The sequence below is a fragment of the Trachemys scripta genome, chromosome 1 (assembly GCF_013100865.1).
Source record: "Trachemys scripta elegans isolate TJP31775 chromosome 1, CAS_Tse_1.0, whole genome shotgun sequence".
NCBI classification, from domain to species: domain Eukaryota; kingdom Metazoa; phylum Chordata; order Testudines; family Emydidae; genus Trachemys; species Trachemys scripta.
In genome coordinates, this window is record NC_048298.1 from 226,727,989 (window position 1) to 226,747,513 (window position 19,525).

At 43.7% G+C, this 19,525-nt stretch overlaps 1 protein-coding gene across 2 annotated transcripts in view; it reads left to right on the plus strand.

Annotated features, from left to right (window-relative positions):
• Positions 1-19,525, plus strand: part of HERC2 (HECT and RLD domain containing E3 ubiquitin protein ligase 2) — a 209,208-nt gene that overhangs the window by 27,145 nt on the left and 162,538 nt on the right. For both annotated transcript variants that reach the window (XM_034757914.1, XM_034757915.1), the window contains exon 4: positions 13,520-13,657. In XM_034757914.1, the coding sequence (XP_034613805.1) occupies positions 13,520-13,657 (138 nt within the window). The remainder of the gene's footprint in view (positions 1-13,519; positions 13,658-19,525) is intronic.

The window sequence follows — 19,525 nt, forward strand, 5'->3', positions numbered from 1 at the left end:
CTATTATTTCTTAGACTTTCATGTCTCATGAAAAATTTATTGGATAACAAGAAATCCGGGTCAATGTATGCAGATTTTTCTTCAGTATGCGAGATAATCAGCTTTATGCTTTTTTGTCCTGTCTTTGGTACATAACGTGGGTTGCCTCTTTTCTCCATAACTTCTTGAAAGTCTGAATATAGTGTTTTTTGAAAGTAGGCTGACGACATTGCATCACCAACCGAAGGGTCAAATCCAGATGTAATCATTGCTGTGGGTGGTTCCAGAAAGGCTGTCATCTCAAAAATGCTTTACGCAATAACTTGCTGTGGGGTGTTGATCCTTCTACTACTATTCAGACCAAGTGCATTTGATGCTGCAGTATTCTGCAGGTTGGCCCAGTAGCTGGCCCAGCTGTCTGCATTGGAAAGAGATCTTGTTGGTGTATGAGGCCCCCCTGCTCTTCTCTTGTTCACTTGACCTAGCTGTGTTAACTGTGTTCAGTGGCTCCGATGCGCTTGGATACTCAGATGGCAGTAGACAGTTGCATTGTTAGCTTGGATGGTGGGAAGCCACCTGCTTTCCTATTTGATAGCTCAACTTCTTAGAGGCTATGAAGCAAAGCTTATCCAACAGGTTCTATAGTTAGTCTACTCTTTAGTGTTCTTAGGATAGTAAGTTTAACTGTTATAGTAAAAAAAAAAAAAAAAAAAAAAAATTTTTTGTTTTGTTTTTTAAACTTGTTTTCCCTGTTTGGGGTTTCTTTTTCTATTCCCAGTACCAAGATATGCCCCAGTCACCAGGTTTCAAGCTGTGTGTTTCTTGCTCCAGATCTATGCCAGTGAGCATTCCACACAATAGCTGCCTGAAGTGCTTGGGAGAAGCACGCATGAAGGACCAGTGCCAGATTTGCGGGGAGTTCAGGCCTAGGACGAAGGTGGACAGGGAGACTAGGCTGAAATTCTCATTATGGAGGTGCCACTCAAGCTACCATTGGAGCCGTTCTGGTCTGACTCGGTGCTAAGTGCTGCAGTTTTAGTGAGAAGTGCCCCTCTAGCTTTAGTGGAATCCTGGCACTGTTCTCCCTCACCCATACCAAGGAAGAAATATTAAGCTGCAGAGAGGCACTGTTCAGGGGATGGTCTCCATCCTCTAAGTCTGGTAAGATGGTCGAGAAGGAGTATAGTACAGTGTACCTGAAACCTGTGGACTACTGCTCCTAACCAGTGCCTAAGTCAGCACAGTCTGCTCCAGCACCACAGGGGTCACTGAGCCTGGTGACTGAAGCTGCACTGTCAACTTCTTCAGCAAAGCAACAAGACACCATCTCAGTGCCAGCTACCCTGGAGGTGTTTGCAGTGGCAAGAAACCTGCTCTACCTCTTGGTGCCAGTGTCTTCTTCCTGAAAGAAGTCCAATCCCTTGGCACAGGTACCATTTCTGCCAGCGATTCAACTTCCAGTACTGCAGTTGCCTGCTTCCTGGACAGATGGCTACCATGTACCATCCAAGGGGAAGCCTGCTATGATGGCATCATTCTGCCCTTTACCAGGCTTCTGGCACCGGTACTGGATCAGCCCCACCATGGTCAGAGGAAGGGGAATCCTCATCATCGGTCTTAGAGATAAGATCTTATGTAGCAGGACCTGCCAGTCTCTGCACAGATTCTCTATTTTCACCTACCACCATGAGGATGGAACCTGCCATGGGAATTTGGCCAGGATAGTGGGCCCTGCCCTATAACAGGGACCATTTTGGAATTCGTGGAGTTTTCCCTCAGCTTCCAGATCTTCCCCACACTGTGAATACTTTAGATTTAGCCCTTCTAGATGAGGGCACCATTTACTCATGGGCTCTGCATCCCTTCTCCTTTTAAAATTTATTAGTTGTTGTTAGAGAGTGGCTGCAGACTTAGGTGTACAGGTCAAAGAGGTCAGGGAGTCCTCATAGTGCCTGGCTGACATTTTACCATCAGTGGGTCCTTCCAGGGTCACTATGCCAATTAATGAGTCGATACTAGAGCTGATGAAGGCTTTATGGTAGACTACATCCTCTTTGCCTTCTACCTCTGAAAGGGCAGAAAGAAAGTACTATGTACCCTTCCAAGGGGTTGAGTAACTTTATACTCACACACCTAGTTTAATTTTTTTATTCCTTTTTCACTGTGAAGTAATTACATGAACATAACATTTTGAAAGACTTTGATAGTAGATATATTACTCTAATTTCAAATGGTGTATGGACAACTTAGGGCTTGTCTCCGTTTACCATGGATTGATTTAGCGGGTCTAATGAAGACCACCTAAATTGACTGCCGATGGCTCTCCCCTAGACTCCAGTAGTCCATTAGAACAGAAACGTAAGGTAAGTCGACGCGAGAGTTTCTCCCATCGACCCAGCATGGTGTAGACACTGCTATAAGTTGACCTAAGATACGTCAACTCTAGCTACGTTACTCACGTAGCTGGAGTTGTGTAACTTAGGTCGACTTAGCCCTGTAGTGTAGACCTGCCCTTAAGAAGGAAGAACATCAAGGCTCTTCAGGAAACCAATAAGAGTTACAGAACAGTCTAGAAGCTTAAAGGGGAAGGAGAATGGGTATTGTTACCAGTAATTAGAGAGCAGTATATGATGCTAGTGAGCCAAATCAACTGTCTATAGATGTTGGAGAAGGGTTTGCATGGAGTTGTGTGTTGTCTAGAAGATGGTCAGGATATCTGAAATGGCTCTGTATAAAGCTGGGTACCTTTTTTTCTATCTTGTGCTGAATTTGCAAGATGGTGGTTTCTCATTTTAACTGTATTACATGTAAAAGCTGCTGATCAGTATTGCAGATAATGAGTGTTTAGTGACTACCAAACATCAGTTTGTGAATTTATCTATGTCAACATAACTAGAAAAAGTGGGAGGGAATAAGTGATGAAAGCAGAATTTTTCTGAAGAAAAGTATAAACACTGAGAGTTAAGTAACAAGAAGGAAGGGATTCAGGGTCATCTCAAAGTATGAGCTTCATTGAAGAACAGTCTCCATTTCTTGGCCTTTAGTTGTTTAACAGAATAAATCAGACATTTTGGGCATGTCAAAAACTTGGTTAAGGATGTTTTAACATTCTTCTATGCTAACATAGTTGCTTTCAGTGTAAAAGCCATTTTAGAAATAACTGAAGCACTTAACCATGGACTGACAGATTAGGTAAAATACTCCTCCATAGGAATTTATTTTAGTACTCCTCTTATCCTTCCCTTCTTGTTTTAAGTGGATTTTTTTTTTGGGGGGCCCTAAACATGTATTGTGAAGGAAGTTACCTCATATTTTGATCCTGGTCTCGTGTGTGTGTGTGAGTTCTTTTTGAGAACTCTTTTTAAATCCCCTCGTTTAAACAAGACACTCAACCTTATAGTTGATTTAGACTGGGTTCATTTGAATCAACATTTTCCCTTAACTAGGTACTCTTCAAGGAGGAGGCAGCTGAGTGCACTTCTTAGTATTTCTAGCCCCTTCTATTCTAAGGGACCAGCAATCAAACCTAAGTTGCCCAAATGACAGTGCAGAGATATGTTAGGCCATTTGACTGTTCATTAACTTGCTTGTTTGAGAAATGTGATACATAACTGCATATATGTATTTAAACTACAATACAAATAGTATGCATTTGCACTGATAACTTGTAATGTAGCTATACAGTCAGTACCAGGTTTACAATGCTGCCAATGGTGCCGTGAGAACAGACCCTGATGCCTGCACCCCTCCCACTTGTCCTCTTCCCTCCTGAGGTCATGCCTTCTGCTTTCTCCTCTCTGCCCCCTCGTCCCCATACGAATGGCGGGTAGGGTCTCGGGAGGTGGGGCCCAAAAAAGATTAATCCAGTCCTGTATGCAGTATGTAACATTATGCTGGAAGGTGTTAATAGCGGCTATCAAGAGGATCTTTGATGTCTAGAAAATCTCAGATCTGGTTAAAGCTGATAACTGTGCGAACCACATTTACGTCATGCTAGAAGGGGCAATTACTTACTCCTTTAAGTAGCAATAGCTGGAAACAATAGGAGACTATTTACATGGTGAATCTTCAGCAGGACTAAGTTGTGTGGTCTGAGGGGTTTCCCTGGGACTGGTGAAAAATGCAGTTCAGAGGTTAGTTTTGCAAGCAAGCAAGCAGACATCAAGAGAAGCTATCATGAATGTGGCCTTGAAAGACTGCTGAGAAAAAGAGAGCACCTTAGGCACTGAATTGTCTGTAGGAGCATACTTGGGAAAGTGATCAAGGAAACTGCCCACTGTTTTTCTTCTGTTTTCTGGGAAACAGGACATAATGTGCAGTTTTTGTAAATAAAGAGTATTGTTCCAAAGAATATACCTGACTCATAACACCCCTTTCTCCTAACAGCCAACATTTTGGACCTTGCAGGATTGTTTCTAACTGCTCCAGCCAGCCGGAGCAACATTCTTGCCCTTTAACCATTGAGATGATATATTTAGATATCTGCAATGCATCTAAGAACATAAGAGCTGCCATACTGGGTCAGCCATTGAGTCCATCTTACCCAATATCCTGTCTCCAGCAGTGGCCTGTACCATGCTTCAGGAAGAGTGTACAGAACAGGGCAGTTATGGGGTGTTACCCACCCATCTTCCACTCCTGGCTTCTGATAGTCTGAGGTTTAGGGTCGCTCCGAGCATGGGGTTGTATCCCTGACCATCTTGATTTATGGCCATTGATGACCTATTCTCCATGAAGTTATCCATTTTTTTTGAACTATACAATATCCCATGGTGGTGAATTCCACAGGCTAGTTGTGCAATGTGTGGAAAATGTACTTCTTGTTTGTATTAAACCTGCTGCTTATTAATTTTGTCAGGTGATCCCTGCTTTTTGTATTATGGGAAAAGGTAAATAACACTTTTCTTTTTTTTCCACATCGTTCATGATTTTATGGACCTCTATTGTATCGTCCCTTAGTCATCTATTTTCTAATAGACCTAATCTTTTGTCTCTCCTCATGGGGAAGCTATTCCATACCCTAGATCCTATTTTCCAGTTCCACTATATCCTTTTTGAGATGGGGTGACCAGAACTGGACACAGTATTCAAGGTGTGGGAATACCATGGATTTATATAGTGGCATTATATTTTCTATCATTCTCTAACATATTGTTATCCTTTTTGACCACTGCTGTGCTTTGAGGGGATATTTTCAGAGAACTAGCCATAGTGACTCCAAGATCTTTCTTGGGTGGTAATAGCTAATTCAGAATGCATCATTGTATATGTATAGTTTTGAAAAAATAATCCTATGTACATTACTTTGCACTTATCATCACTGAATTTCTTCTCCCATTTTGTTGCCTAGTCACCCAGTATAGTGAGAGCCCTCTGTAACTCCTGACAGTCTGTTTTGTGCTGCTTTGAATATAGGTCCCAGTACAGACCGTTGGGGGACCCCGCTGTTCAACTCACTGCATTATGAAACCTACCCTTTGTTTTCTGTCTTTTAACCAGTTACTGAGACATGAGAGGACCTTCCCACTATCCAATGGCAATTTAGTTTCCTTGAGAGTCTTTGGTGAGGGAACTTTGGCATAGGCTTTCTGAAAATCCAAGTACACTATATTAACTGGATCATCCTTATCCACATGCTTGTTCACTCCCTCAAAAATTCTAATAGCTTGGTGAGGCATGATTTCCCTTTACAAAAGCCTCATTGACTCATCAGACACAAACATGTTTTGGTGAAAATTCTGTTCTTTTCTATAGTTTCTACCAGTCTGAAGTTAGACTCACCAGTCTGTAAATTGCCAAAATCTCCTCTTGAGCCTTTTTCAAAAATCGGCATTACATTAGCTACCTTTTGGTTATCTGGTACAGAGGATGATTTCAGTGATAAGTTACATACTACAGTTAATAGTTCCACAATTTCAGTATCAGAGTTCCTTCAGGACTCTTGGCTGAGTACCATTTGGTCCTGGTGACTTATTACTGTTTATCATTTTGTTCCAAAACCTCTTCTACTGGCACATTAATTTGGGACAGTACTTCAGATTTGTTACCGCAGAAGAATAGCTCTCATGTGGGTATGTCCCCCACATCCTCTACAGCAAAGACCAATGCAAAGAATTAACTTATCTTCTCTGCAATGGCCTTCTCTTCCTGGAGTGTTCTTGAACATCTTTTTCTGACTATGCTGGAAGTATGACAGGAGATGCTGGATGTAGCTTAATTAGGCCGCAACTTTATTTGCCAATGTCTGGGAGTATCCTGCAGATAATTATGTACAGTGTTGGTAATTTGAGGGGGGGGAGGGCAGAGGGGTGCTGCTGTCAGCCCTTCCACTATACTCATTCTGGTCCCCAGCCAGCCTGCTGCTGCCCTCCATTTTGAATGAGGGTTAAGGGGAGGCTATAAGAGAACAGGGAGTTGACTCCCTGCCATAGGAGCCCTGAAGCATCATGTTTGTGTTCCTTTAAATAAAAACAAAAACAAAAAAACCCCAAACCTCCTTTAAATTGTTTACCAGTCCACTTTTTCTGATTACTATATCCCTTCCCTTTGGAATAACTACACTGGATATCTGCCACAAGGAGGCACTAGCAGTTACTGTGGCTACCTCTTCCCCCATACCTAGGTCTGTGTTCCCAGACATCTACTAATGTCTTCTTTAATATTGGCCAAAAATGCATCAGCTCCAAACTGACAGGTAGACCTCATCCTCCCTGAATAATACTGGTGCTATGTCTGAATGAGAAATTTACTTAGCCAAATTCATAGATGGCATGGGGGCATATCTCCCTGTTCACATATTTCCTAGCCTTGTCAACCCAAGGGGGTGTTCACACCCTGTGTTGCAGCATGTCCTACCAAATAATTTTTACTGCTGGAAAAAGTTCCAGGATCTGCCCCAAGTCCTTCTTAATTCTGAGCATTAAGTCCACCTCTTGACATGTTCTCAAATCATTTCCCCTGAGGAGAACCACAATCAAATCTGGTACTTGCTCATGGGCCACCATGGTGTACAGAAGTGGCATCAGCTGGTAGCATAATATGCCCTCTCTCTCATGCTAGCTCAGAACTTGCTTCACCGTTGAGGCCTAGCTGCAAACTTCGACAATGTGGAAGTCCACCTGTTGGCCCAGAAAACAATACTGTGCCTGCAGATCCACGACATCATCTGTCTCTCATGTCTGCCAGCATCTGGAATTAATGCTGGGGAAAATTAACACTGATTTCTCACCTGGAGTCTCATGTACATTCTGTATAGTTCAGAATGCCAATGCCCAGTTGCCTGGATTACACTAGCTCCCCAGACCTAGCTGGGCTGCTGCTGTTGCTGCCCTGATCCTGAATGAGCGGGAACTGATTTTGTGTGCTGGCAGCTCCAACCTTGTCAGTCCTGGTCTTAAAACTGTAACAAACTGGTATCTTGTGAGGGGACTTTAATCACCATGATCAAGAGGGGCCCATACCCCAAGAAAGGGGTAGATAATAAGACAGAAAATATCATATTGCCTCTATATAAATCCATGGTATGCCCACACCTTGAATGCTGCGTGCAGATGTGGTCGCCCGATCTCAAAGAAGAGATATTGGAAAAGGTTCAGAAAAGGACAACAAAAATGATTAGGAGTATGGAACAGCTTCCATATGAGGAGAGATTAATAAGACTAGGACTTTTCAGCTTGGAGAAGGGGAGACTAAGGGGGGGATATGATGAAGGTCTATAGAATCATGAATGGTATAGAGAAAGTAAATAAGGAAGTGTTATTTTTCTCCTCCTTGTAATGCAGTACAAATGAAATTGGTGGGTAGCAGGTTTAAAACAAACACAAGAGTATTTTTTCACTCAATGCACTGTCAACCTCTGGAACTCCTTGCCCAGAGGGTGTTGTGAAGGCCAGTACTATAACAGGGTTCAAAAGGGAGCTAGATAGATTCATGAAAGATGGGTCCATCCAATGGCTATTAGCCAGGATGGGCAGGAATGGTGTCCCTAGCCTCTGTTTGCCAGAAGCTGGGATTGGGTGACAGGGCATGGATCACTTGATGATGACCTGTCCATTCCCTTTGGGGCACCTGCCATTGGCCACTGTCAGAGGACAGTATACTGGGCTTGATGGACCTTTGGTCTGACCCAATATAGCCGTTCTTATACCTCCCTGCCCTTTTTACCAAGTAGGCCCTCCACAGGGAAGATCCTGGACTTGCTACCATTCTAAAATAATGGATTCATTCCAGCCTCCTTGATCCATCTCTGACCTCCTCAAGGTTAATGTCACTGATTGCCCCTTGCAATATATATCCTTCAATTCCAAAGCCCATCCAGAAGAATCCCTACAGGACCCAGGTACTAGTTCGTTGATCCTAAGGGCTTAAAAAAATGCTATTAGAAATGCAGCCCTAAACAAGGCCACCGCTTGTCCACGATGACATATGGGCTCTGGGAGCTGCTTCCCATCCCTAAGCATATTAAAAGCGGTGGAATGACACCTGGGGCTGGTGTTTCCAATCAGTCTGCTAGAAACCCCAGAATTAAAAATCCGCTACAAGGATCTGGGCAATCATTCAGCCTACTGACAAATGTAAGGCCTAGTAGGTGAGTGGAGATTGTTGATGACGCCAGTTGCCAGGTGGCTAATAACACCTTATACTACAGCACCCTTTCCTTGCAATGGGCCATATAGGTGACAGGCCCCCCCGCTCCTGAAATTGCACAAAATTGTTAAAACGTCTCTAATAGCTTTGCAGTGTTCACAGAGCCACTGAGCTCTGCACTACACTGACGGGCATAATATACCAAAGTTCTATAGTGCTAGTGGCGTCTATTTGGGTTCCTTGCCAGTTCCTGAAATCTGTCCAACTGAAAATGAGACGATGCATCTGCTGTGCCATTATCAACCCTGGGAACATGTTTGGAAGAGGAAACAGGTGTTAATGCTTAAACATTATAGTACAGATGCCCTCACCAGCCTCATAACTTGAGTGTGATTTGTAGGGCAGACGATCAATAACATGTATCGCCACCGTGTTGTCACACCATAAGCGCACCCTGTTGTTAACAAACTGTTCCCAAATGGCCACTGCCACCAAAATTGGAAAAAATCCCAGAAATGTTAAATTCTGCTCTATCCCTTTTTCTGTCTAGATCAGTGGTCTCCAATCTCTGTAAGCACAGGATCACTGTTTGAATTTAGTGCAGCACAGGACCTACCTCAAAGAAAATGTAGAAATAACAGTAATCACACAAACCCAAACACTGTTGCCCCACCCCTGCCCTTCCCCTTCTCTGTGGCCCCGCCGCACTCACTCCATCCCCCTTCCGTCTGTCGCTTGCTCTCCCCAACCCTCACTCACTCTCACTAGGCTGGGACAGGGGATTGAGGTGTTGGCTCTGGGCTGGGGCTGAGGGGTTTGGAGTGTGGGAGGGGCTCCTGGCTCAGCCTGGGGTTGGGGTGCAGGAAAGGGTTCAGGGTGCAGGCTCTGGGAGGGAGTTGGGGCTAGAGGTTGGGGTGCAAGAGGGGGTGTAGGCTCTGGGAGGGAATTTGGGTGCAGGGGGGGGCTCGGGGTTGGAGGGGGATGTTGGGGTGTGGGTGCCAGCCGGTTGCTGGCACAATGGGGCTAAGGCTGCTGCTCCCGGAAGTGGACAGCATGTCCGGTAGCGGCTCTTGGAGAGAGGGATGGAATGGGAGGTGGCTTCGCCCGCTGCCCCCATCTGCAGGCATGGTCCACGCAGTTCCCATTGGCCATGGTTCCCTGTTCCCAGCCAATGGGAGCTGCGGGGGCAGGTGCCTGCAGGTGAGTGCAATTCCTGCCTCCATGTGGGGCCAGGGCAGGCAGGGGAGCCTGCCTTAGCTCTGCTGTGCCACTGGACTGTTAGCGGATGATTTACTGGTTTGGCTGCAGCAGGGTTGCCACCCCTAGACTGAGATTGACTGTCAGAGGCTCCATGATTGACCAGTCAGTTGTGATGTATTGGTTGGTGACCACTGATCTAGATGGAGAGCCACTTCCGTCTGTACAACCTGCCTTGGTAAAATACTCCCAAATTTGTACCTCTTAAGTATCACAATGGATCTTTAAATCAGCATTGAATATCCATTCCTCCCTCCACAAAGACACTCCATTAAAATGGATCTAACTGTTCCAACATCCTCAAATTCCTCCTTTGTCTCGCTAGTAACTCATAAAATGATGAGATCTAGCTATGCCTGTGGTGGCCGCTGCAAGCCGAATGCAGAATGCCCATCTTTGGGCTGCTGTTTGACACACAGTTAAGATGCCCAATAATAGATTGTAGCTCATTGAATGTAATTTTCCAAGCTGCTGTACCTCTCCCAATCAAGCCTAGTAGCTGCTGAAGCTTATCCTGAGGGAGTCGTGATATACCTGCTATTGTATCTGGCTCAATACCGAGCTATCACTGTAAGGCCTCTATTTTTTCCCTGGTAGAAGTACCCCTGTTTTTTAGCCAAGGCTTGAAAGACGTCCATCAGGCTAACACACACTTGTCTGAATTTGCCCTCCCAATGACAAAATGTCATGTTAAGTAATGCCCTACATGCTGCAAAGTAGTTTCCTGCATTGCTTTTAAGTTTCTCAAATGCTGAACAGGATATTGCCCATCCTATTGGCATAGCTTTTAAAAAATAATTGCCCTTCGAAAGAGAAACCCAAAAGGTTAAAGTCAGAAGGATGCATTGGCAGGAGTGTGACTTGATATCACATTTGATCATGAGTGCCACAAGACCTAACTGTGCACAGCCTCCTCAACGGAGGAATAGCGCATGCAGCACAAGGCTGGGTCTATTCCATCATTAACTGAGCTACCCTGTGGGTATGACAGGTGGTAAATTAAGCAATATTCATCCAGAGCTGCCTTGGGGACCAAACCTAGGGGAGAAATCTGCAAGTTCCATATTGGTAAATGATTGAATGGCTCTGCTACTCTATTCTCCTTTAATTCTTGTGTAATCTAATATGGAATTATAGAATATCAGGGTTGGAAGGGACCTCAGGAGGGATTACCCCTCAAAGCAGGACCAATCCCCAGACAGATTTTTGCTCCAGATCCCTAAATGGCCCCTTCAAGGATTGAACTCTCAACCCTGGGTTTGGCAGGCCAATGCTCAAACCACTGATCTATCCCTTCCCCTTCCCCTTTCCCTTCCCCACTAAGGATGTCAGATTTTTTGACATCACATTACTTCTTTCCCCATGAAGCGGGTCCTAAACCCTGCAGTAAACCCACCTCATAAATGTGCTTCATCTGTCTTTTTAGGGTAATCAAAGGTGCACCGTTAACATCTCCAGCTTAATTGAAAATGATGCTCTGGTACAGCCTCTCATTTTCAACTCTCCCCTCCCCTTCTTGTGCCTTGGCCCCCATGCCCTGCTCCTGCCCAAGGGGTCTGTGGGCAGCACCTGACTTATCCCTCATTCTTTTTCCCCCAATGTGGCCTTTCCTGCCTGCTCTAGGAATTGTGGGCTGTTTTGGCAAGCATGCCTACATTTGCAGATGTTACAAAAACACCCACTTTCATTAAATGCCCAGCCTTATCAGCTTCTGGCAGGTGTAGTGTGGAATGCACAGGTCCCTGTGGTGTCATCCACTTTAATCATGGTGTATGATGATGTAGTATATCACACTGGATCACAGTTTGTGTTGCTGCCCTCAATTTGAGCTGTTCATCATAGTTAAACCAAGCCATGCTGCCGAATGTATTATGCCCTCCTGATTACAGTAAAAACTGTGTTATCCGGCACTTTACAACAGGAAAGCTCTATAAACCGGCATTTCTGATCTTCATTGAAAGTCCGGTTTATAGTTCGGTTGGTGCGGGGCCGGCAGGCTCCTTACCTGGCTCCGCGTGGCTCCCTGGAAGCTGTGACATGTCCCTGCCATTCCTAGGTGGAGGAACAGCCAGGAGGGGTTTGGAGTGTGGAAGGTGGTGCGGGGCGCAGGCGCTGGGAAGAAATTTGGTGCAGGAGGAGATAGGTAGTAGGGGCGTGGGAGGCATTCTGAGGTGCCAGATCTGGGCGATGCTCATCTTGGGCGTCTCCCTGCAAGTGGCGACCTTCTCCTTGCTGCTCTTGGGGGGAGGTAGTTCCTGGAGCAGCAATTCTGTCCCATGAATTCACATTCCCTATCAGTGTGAGAGTTGTAGAGATCTCAGCTATCTCCTCCTGCTCCTGATTAAGGGTTCCTGCCCCCTGGCGAGGGGTCTGCCCTTCCAGACTATTGCCTGTCTCCTATTATTACCATCTCCAGTCCCCCCCACCCATGAAAGCTCCCAGCTGCTCCAATAACTGAAGGTTAGCTTGCAACAGCTGTGTAATGCCACTGACTTCTATAGGTGAGTTTACCCCAGATATCCCTGACACAGCTCCTAGGACACTAGATCTCTTCCCCCTGTCCCCCCTCCACCTATCTTAGATCTGTTACCCCACTCGGTTTGGTGTCTCCTGATCTTCGGGGGGAAGGGTAAGTGACCATTCTCCCCTCCGCCTATATATCCCCTGAGAGGAGAAGTGGGCAAGTTCCTTGCCGAGGTCCCTCCCACAGTCATGATTTGCAGCATTGGATGGAAAAGGACTCCCTTTCATACCCCGCCCCTGCAACCTCCCACTGGTGCTGATTACAGTCATCCCTGCTAGCCATGTAGCTCTGCTGTCCTGCAATCTGTTCAAGTGTCCTGGCTCTAGGTGATCCACTACACCTTGTAAGTCTTGCGGTGGCCCCACTGCCTGTTTGACAGGCTTCCTGCTTCTGATATACTTAAAAATGTTTTTTACTATTAATTTCTTTGTGTTTAGCAAGCTGCTTCTCAAATTCTTTCTTGGCTTGACTTATATTTTTCTGTTTTACTTGCCAGATTTTGTGCTCCTTATTTTCTTCATTAGGATTTGACTTCCAAATTTTAAAGGATGCTTTTTTTCCCTTCCAATAACCTCCATCACTCTGCTATTTAGCCATGGTGGCATTTTTTTGGTCCTCTTACTGCCTAATTTTGGTTGTACGTTTAGTACAATGAATGTGTGTATAATTACATATAGACATAATGCATAAAATTAGAGTAACCACCACTTGTATGCGTTTACTTTTGACACTGAAACAGAGGCAGTTGTTGACAAACAATTTAACAGGCATGTTGTCCATAGAATATGAAAGCAAGTAATCTAAGTAGACTGATGTGAAATACCAATAATTGGAAACAAAATCTATACCAATAAAAACTATCTGTAGTAGGCTTACCATCTGTTTCTATTATGTTGAAAAATCCTTACCCTTCAATGCAATTTTTAACACTGACTTATGGATTTCTAGGTAAAAATGGTCACCACATTGTCTAGTGAAATGTGAAACCTAGCACCTGTGGCAGCTAAATCAGTGTTTGTTTTTTTCTCATCTCACTCTTTATGACAGTAGTGCTGTGAATTTGAGGACAGAGTTTGACCTTGGTTCTAGGTTAGAAAGGTACTCTACGGCAAATAAATGGATGGATCTCTTTTTCAAAAATAGCTTAACTGGTTCAATTTTGTATTTCTTTAGATGACAGCATTGAATGCCAGACTGGATCAAAGAAGGAAGAACAAAATGACAAAGAAAAGAAAGATGAAGAGGAAACTCCACTACCTACTTATAGGGCCAAATCGATTGTTGAGAGTTGGGTGTGGGGTAAACAACCAGGTATTATGAATGTTTCAGTAATTCTTTTTATGGCATTAAGTACTTGGAACAATTAGAACTAATTGGATCAAATGCATAAGTTGAGTGCATTTGTCACATTAGCTGAATACTTCTGCTAGGCTAAATGATCAGTAGCAAAATAGTTAACAGTGTTGACATTTAAATTTGTCATCTTTAGGTTTTGGTGTTAACTTCATTAACATGAACAAGGAGAGTTCACACCTCTCTGAGCTTTTGTTTCAGGTGTGTCCAGAGATTTGGACAGACTTTACTACATCAGTGTACTATTGTACCTTGCACTATGAAGTTAGGTTGTCTCGTGGCAACCTATTTGTGCAAGTCTCTACATTTAAATTTGTCTCCAACAGACGTAAGCACCCTGTTATGGTGATTGCAGTAAAATCGCTCCCTGAACGGTGGAGAGCCATGGCTGATCTACTGAGATCAATGCAGTGGAAGTATAGATGCTGTATGACCTGTGTTAACCCCAATAGTTCTCCAGGAGCTGTCCCACATGCCCCATTCCCTTTAAATGCTCTGCCCAGGGATCATGGAGACCAGAGGCTATCCCCTTCTTTAATCTCCCCCACATATTTTTTTGAAATGCCTTTCCCTGATTGCCCACCTCACAGCTCTCCCTTGCTGTGCGTAACTGACCATGCTAGTTGCACGCACTAGATGCGTTCCCCTGCCTGGAGTAAACAGGAGGTATTAGATCTCTTGGGCCTGTGAGGAGAAGATGCTGTGCAGGCACAACTACTGATGAGCTGTAGAAACGTGGATATCTATGAGCAAATTGCATAGAGGATGCTGGCAAAGTATGAGAAGTTTCAGCAGCAGTACCTCATGAAAGCGAATGAACTATGGCAGGAAGACCAATTTTCAACCTGGTGCTGAGCTGTGGACCAGCTGCTTTTACAATGAACTGCATGGGCCATCCTTGGTGGAGACTCTGCCAGTGCCCCACAGACTGCTCTGGATATTTCAGAAGAGCCTAAGACACAGACCCCTGCCATGGACAGCTGGGAGGACGAGGAAGAAAAGGAGGGAGGAGACTCACCATTATGTCCAGTGATGTCACAAGCCATGACCCTTTTGAAACTTCACCACCGTGTAGCTAAATCCATCAGCCCAGCAATGACGATGCTGATGAAGAGAAAGAGACCTTGGGTAAGTGTGCGCGTGCATTTTCCCTTACAGTCTTTAAATATAAAGGTGGCACCTGGCACATCGCTAATTGTCATAACACAGGTGTTGATTTTTCATCGTTTTACTCATATGGGAAGAGGTAGCATTACAACAAACAGAGGTGGATGTGGTATGTGCTTTTCATTCCCCTGTTGGATTATCCAGGGGGCAACCGGGAGCAGATTGTTTATGTACATAGGGATGCCCCTTGTAGCCTCCTGAGAGAGCTCAATGAAACTTTCATGGAGATACCCTTCAATCCTTTCCCAAAGGTTTCAAGGGATGGCCAATTTTCTTTCTTTCTCTGTGGTAGGATACTTTCCCAAGCCACCCTTGTGGTGAGTTTGGCTGGCACCATTGCAGTAAACAGGCTAGCAGAAACTGAGCCCTTTGCTGTTGTTACCCACAGGAATGAGATCTGCTAAAATCACCATCATCTGGAACATTCATGCCAATATTCAGTGCCATTTTCCTATATCTAGGGCCCTACCAAATTCACGGCCATGAAAAACATGTCACGGACCATGAACTCTGGTCTTTTGGGTGCTTTTACCCTATACTATACTGATTTCACAGGGGAGACCAGTGTTTCTCAAATTGGGGGTCCTGACCAAAAAGGGAATTGTAGGGGATCACAAGGTTATTTTAGGAGGGTTGTGGTATTGCCACCCTTCTATGCTGCCTTCAGAGCTGGGCAGCCAGAGAGCGGCGGCTGTTGGCCGGGTGCCCAGCTCTGAAGGCAGTGTCAGCAGGGAGCCCTCCCTTCCCCCCAGCAGCAGTGCAGAAGTAAGGGTGGCAATCCTATACCATGCCACCCTTACTTCTGTGCTGCTGTCTTCAAAACTGGGCAGCTGGACAGTGGCAGCTGCTGACTGAGGGCTTGCTTCTGCTTCTGCGCTGCTGCTGGCGGTAGCTCTGCCTTCAGAGCTGGGATCCAGGCTAGCAGCCGCCACTCTTCAGCTGCCCAGCTCAGAAGTAAGAGTAGCAGTACCGCAACCCCCCCCAATAACCTTGTGACCCCTTTTCCCCCCACAACTCCTTTTTGGGTCAGGATCCCTGCAATTATAGCACCATGACATTTCAGATTTAAATAGATGAAATCATGAAATTTATTATTTAAAAAATTCTATGATTGTGAAATAGACCAAAATGGACCATGAATTTGGTAGGGCCCTACCTATACCCATAGAATAGAGACCTGAAAATTTTGTTTCATTCAATCATAATTTCTTGTTTCTGGTGGGCTGTACTCAGCGTAGCTGGAACTGGAGAGCAGTGTTGTGCAGTGGTGCTTCAAAGCTGAAGTGTCAAAAAGTATGTCTTACTAAATGTTGTTACTGGAATAAAGGAAGGGAGTTTTGAAGCTGATCTTTTCCTTTCTGTTGTGACTGTAAGTCCAATGATACCTTTTTTTTTTTTTTTTTTTTTTATCAGCAGCAACTGCTTTTTCAGCCTTGTGGGGTGCCCCCTGATGAGGAGACTGAGGAGGACATGTTTAGTGAAATCCTGCAAGCCAGTGCTGCATCTGACTGAGCAAAAGACCTTGAGAGCCCTCATGGCAGACAATAGGGAGAAGGACAGAGCAGACAGAAGAGAGGCCCAAGAAAAAGAGAGGGAGATGTACCAGGACATGATGGATCTTCTCAAGCAGCAAACACAAATGCTGTAGGTCCAAGTTGACCTACAGGTTCAAATACTCAGGCTCCTCAACCAATTGCAGTCCTTAGAGAACTCTGTGGTAGCAGCTTCTTACTCCACCCGTGTTCTGCACTCCTCACTCTCTAAGCCTGGGGAAAACGACAGCTTCACATACACCGATGTGTGAGAACCATGGTTGGTGTATGTTAAGCTACAACAGATTATGTGCACTGAAATGGATAGAAATGTTTGCTCCCTTTCCAATTTCATTCCCCCATTAATTTATGTTTACAGTTTATTGCATTGCTGCTTGTTTTGCACATTGTTTTTGCCAGTCAATAAATTTTCATTTTTTGAAAATAAAATGATCTTTATTAGTTCACACCATTTATTGTTGAAGGCACAAAGGTATTCAGAGCACCCAGTACTTGTAAATGTAGAGCACCACAGAATTCATAGGTTCAAGAAAACACCCAGTCATATTTATAAATGTAAAGCAAGCACCACATAATTCATAGCTTTAGTAACAAATATCATCTAAAATGTTTATAAATGTACAGCAAGTGCTATGTAATTTCTAGCACAACCCGAAACTTCAGGCCCAGAGAATAATCCAGCACAGAACGCTACTACAGCTGACTATTAAAGTTTTCTTTCAAAACCACCCTCAATTGCTCAGCTCCATGTTGAACTCGTGTGTTTGGTTGTTCAGTCAGCAGAGAGCTGTTCCACAACCGCCTTCCCGTGATATACAAACTTGGGCATCTGTACACCGATGTAACTTGTGTTGACCAAAGTTTGTAGACCATGGTCTTTGTCATCTAAAATGGGAGTAGGATCCTAAAGCAAGGAGAAATGTGAAAGAGGGGTATGTGTTTAAAATTTTCTTGGTGCAGTAGTGGACTAAAGAATGAGATCTTTCTAATCCATGCTTTAGTCCTCATTATAACGGACTTCTCACTCTGCTATAATGTTAATATGTTACGGCTTGTTTACAAAATGGAGCTTTGCTAGAATAGCTGTTGTGCTTTAAAATCATACCCTACTTTAATGCAATTCAGCTTTCAAGTGTAGACAAGTCTTTAGACTATAACTACTCCTTGTTATGCACCTTATTATTGAGCTGTAGTATCGGTGTCTCTGATATGAATTAAAGCATATTTTTAGCTTTGTGTATATTAGATGAAAGTAGCTACACATATAACAGCTACCTTTCAGGAGTCCTGCCAATTTTTGTGGCTTTACAATTGCTTTTTTTTTTTTTTTTTTTTTTTCCTTTTTTAAAAATTACTTTGCTCTCGTTACTGTGTGAAAGACCCTACACAAATGGGAGAAACTGACTACGTTTTCAAATAGCTAGCCTTCGACCACACAAAGTTGTCAAGTGCACAGGCACCCAAACTGAAAAGTAGAACTTTTTTCCCTCTTCTATATTTTATAGTGTTTAGGGCACTAGCTTAGGACTTTGGAATTCAGTTCCCTGCTCTGCCACAAACTTCCTGATGACCTTGGACAAGGCATGCAGTGCCTTAGTTCCTCATCTGTAAAATGGGGATAATAACACTTAAAGATTGCAAAGTGCTTTGAAATCTAGTAATGAAATTTCTTATTTAAGAAATAAGTGGTATTCTGTGCAACAGTAGCCACAATTTCTGATAGTGTGACTTCTTTTTAAGTTGTCCTTTTTTTTTTTTTTTCAACTGCTAATATGCAGTGGGAAATTTGGAGTTCGGAGCCTGTTTCAAGCATGGAGATATTTAACAATTGTTATAAAAGAGGGGTTTAAGGTCAGTCTCTTCACCTCCCACAAAATCAGTAAAGTTTACTGTGCTGTCAGTGAGCCTTTGCCAATAGTTGCAGTCAATTTTATGATGCACTATTTACATTATAAAACCATTTCTAATCATAGTTGAGCCACAGCCATAGTTTTACCACTGTGCAATAATATAGGTCCCCCCATCCTGCAAATGATGTGCACAGGTAGACCCTGTGAACCTGTGCAAAGCTGCACTGCAGTCAGTGCTGATGCAGGGGACCACCTGTATGTGTAACTTTCCAAGACTGAGGACCATATTTACTAAGAGTATAGATAGAAAATGCCTTTCTATAAATGTCTTAGGGGAGTAGTGCTCTTGGCTTTGATCTTACTGGCACAGGCCTGAGTGGGGGAGAAACACTTTGTGCTTGTTTGTCATTTACATTAAAGCCCTTTACTCTGCCAGAACAGCAGGTAAATTAGAATGAGCCATTTTGTTTTTGGGGCAGCAATGGTCAATACATATTCATACAGAACAATGAGGCCCTTCTGATTAGGGCTTTTGGTTGTTACCATAGTATAAATCTTAGATATTTTTGGTAATAACATGCATATTTGACTGCTCAGTGGCTTCTTACTGTGTTTCCATTTTACATTGAGTCTTTATTAATTTAAGTTTGAGAGAAGAGCTGCCTTTTGCCTTGCCTAATTTTATTATTTACTGACCCACCCTAATTTTTGTATTGCTTCTCCTTAAAACCTTAGCTTTCATTTATTTTCTAAATTACACATTTTTTTTTTGTAATGTTTGTTGTTGAGGTTTCAGTGATGCAAAGGTATATATAAAGTGCAGCTGCTCTCTTTCCTGGACATGAAAAGAGGAAAATAACATTCTCTACAGTGGTACAAAAACCTCTTTTAGGTTGGAGAAGTAGCCTTTTAATCTTGTGTTGCTTTATTTATACCTTGTCCTCTTTCATTCTTGTTACCCTTCCTTTTCTTCAGTCTATTTTGTGCCAGAGCATGGTGATGGTGGTGTCCCCGTAGTGATATCATTAATCTGCAGAGTCCTGCAGTGCTGATCGTTATTAAAGGAGTTGGAAAAACTACAGTGGTTATAGTACCTTAAAGTCACTAAATGAATCCTGAAAAAGTATATATACAATACACTGAAAAATGCATTTTCTAAACATTTTTTTAGAAATATTGTCAGTTTTCAGTGTTTCTATCCAGCAAATGATGATGGTGTCTGAATTCAATTAGAGGCTTTATATGGTCTTAACTCC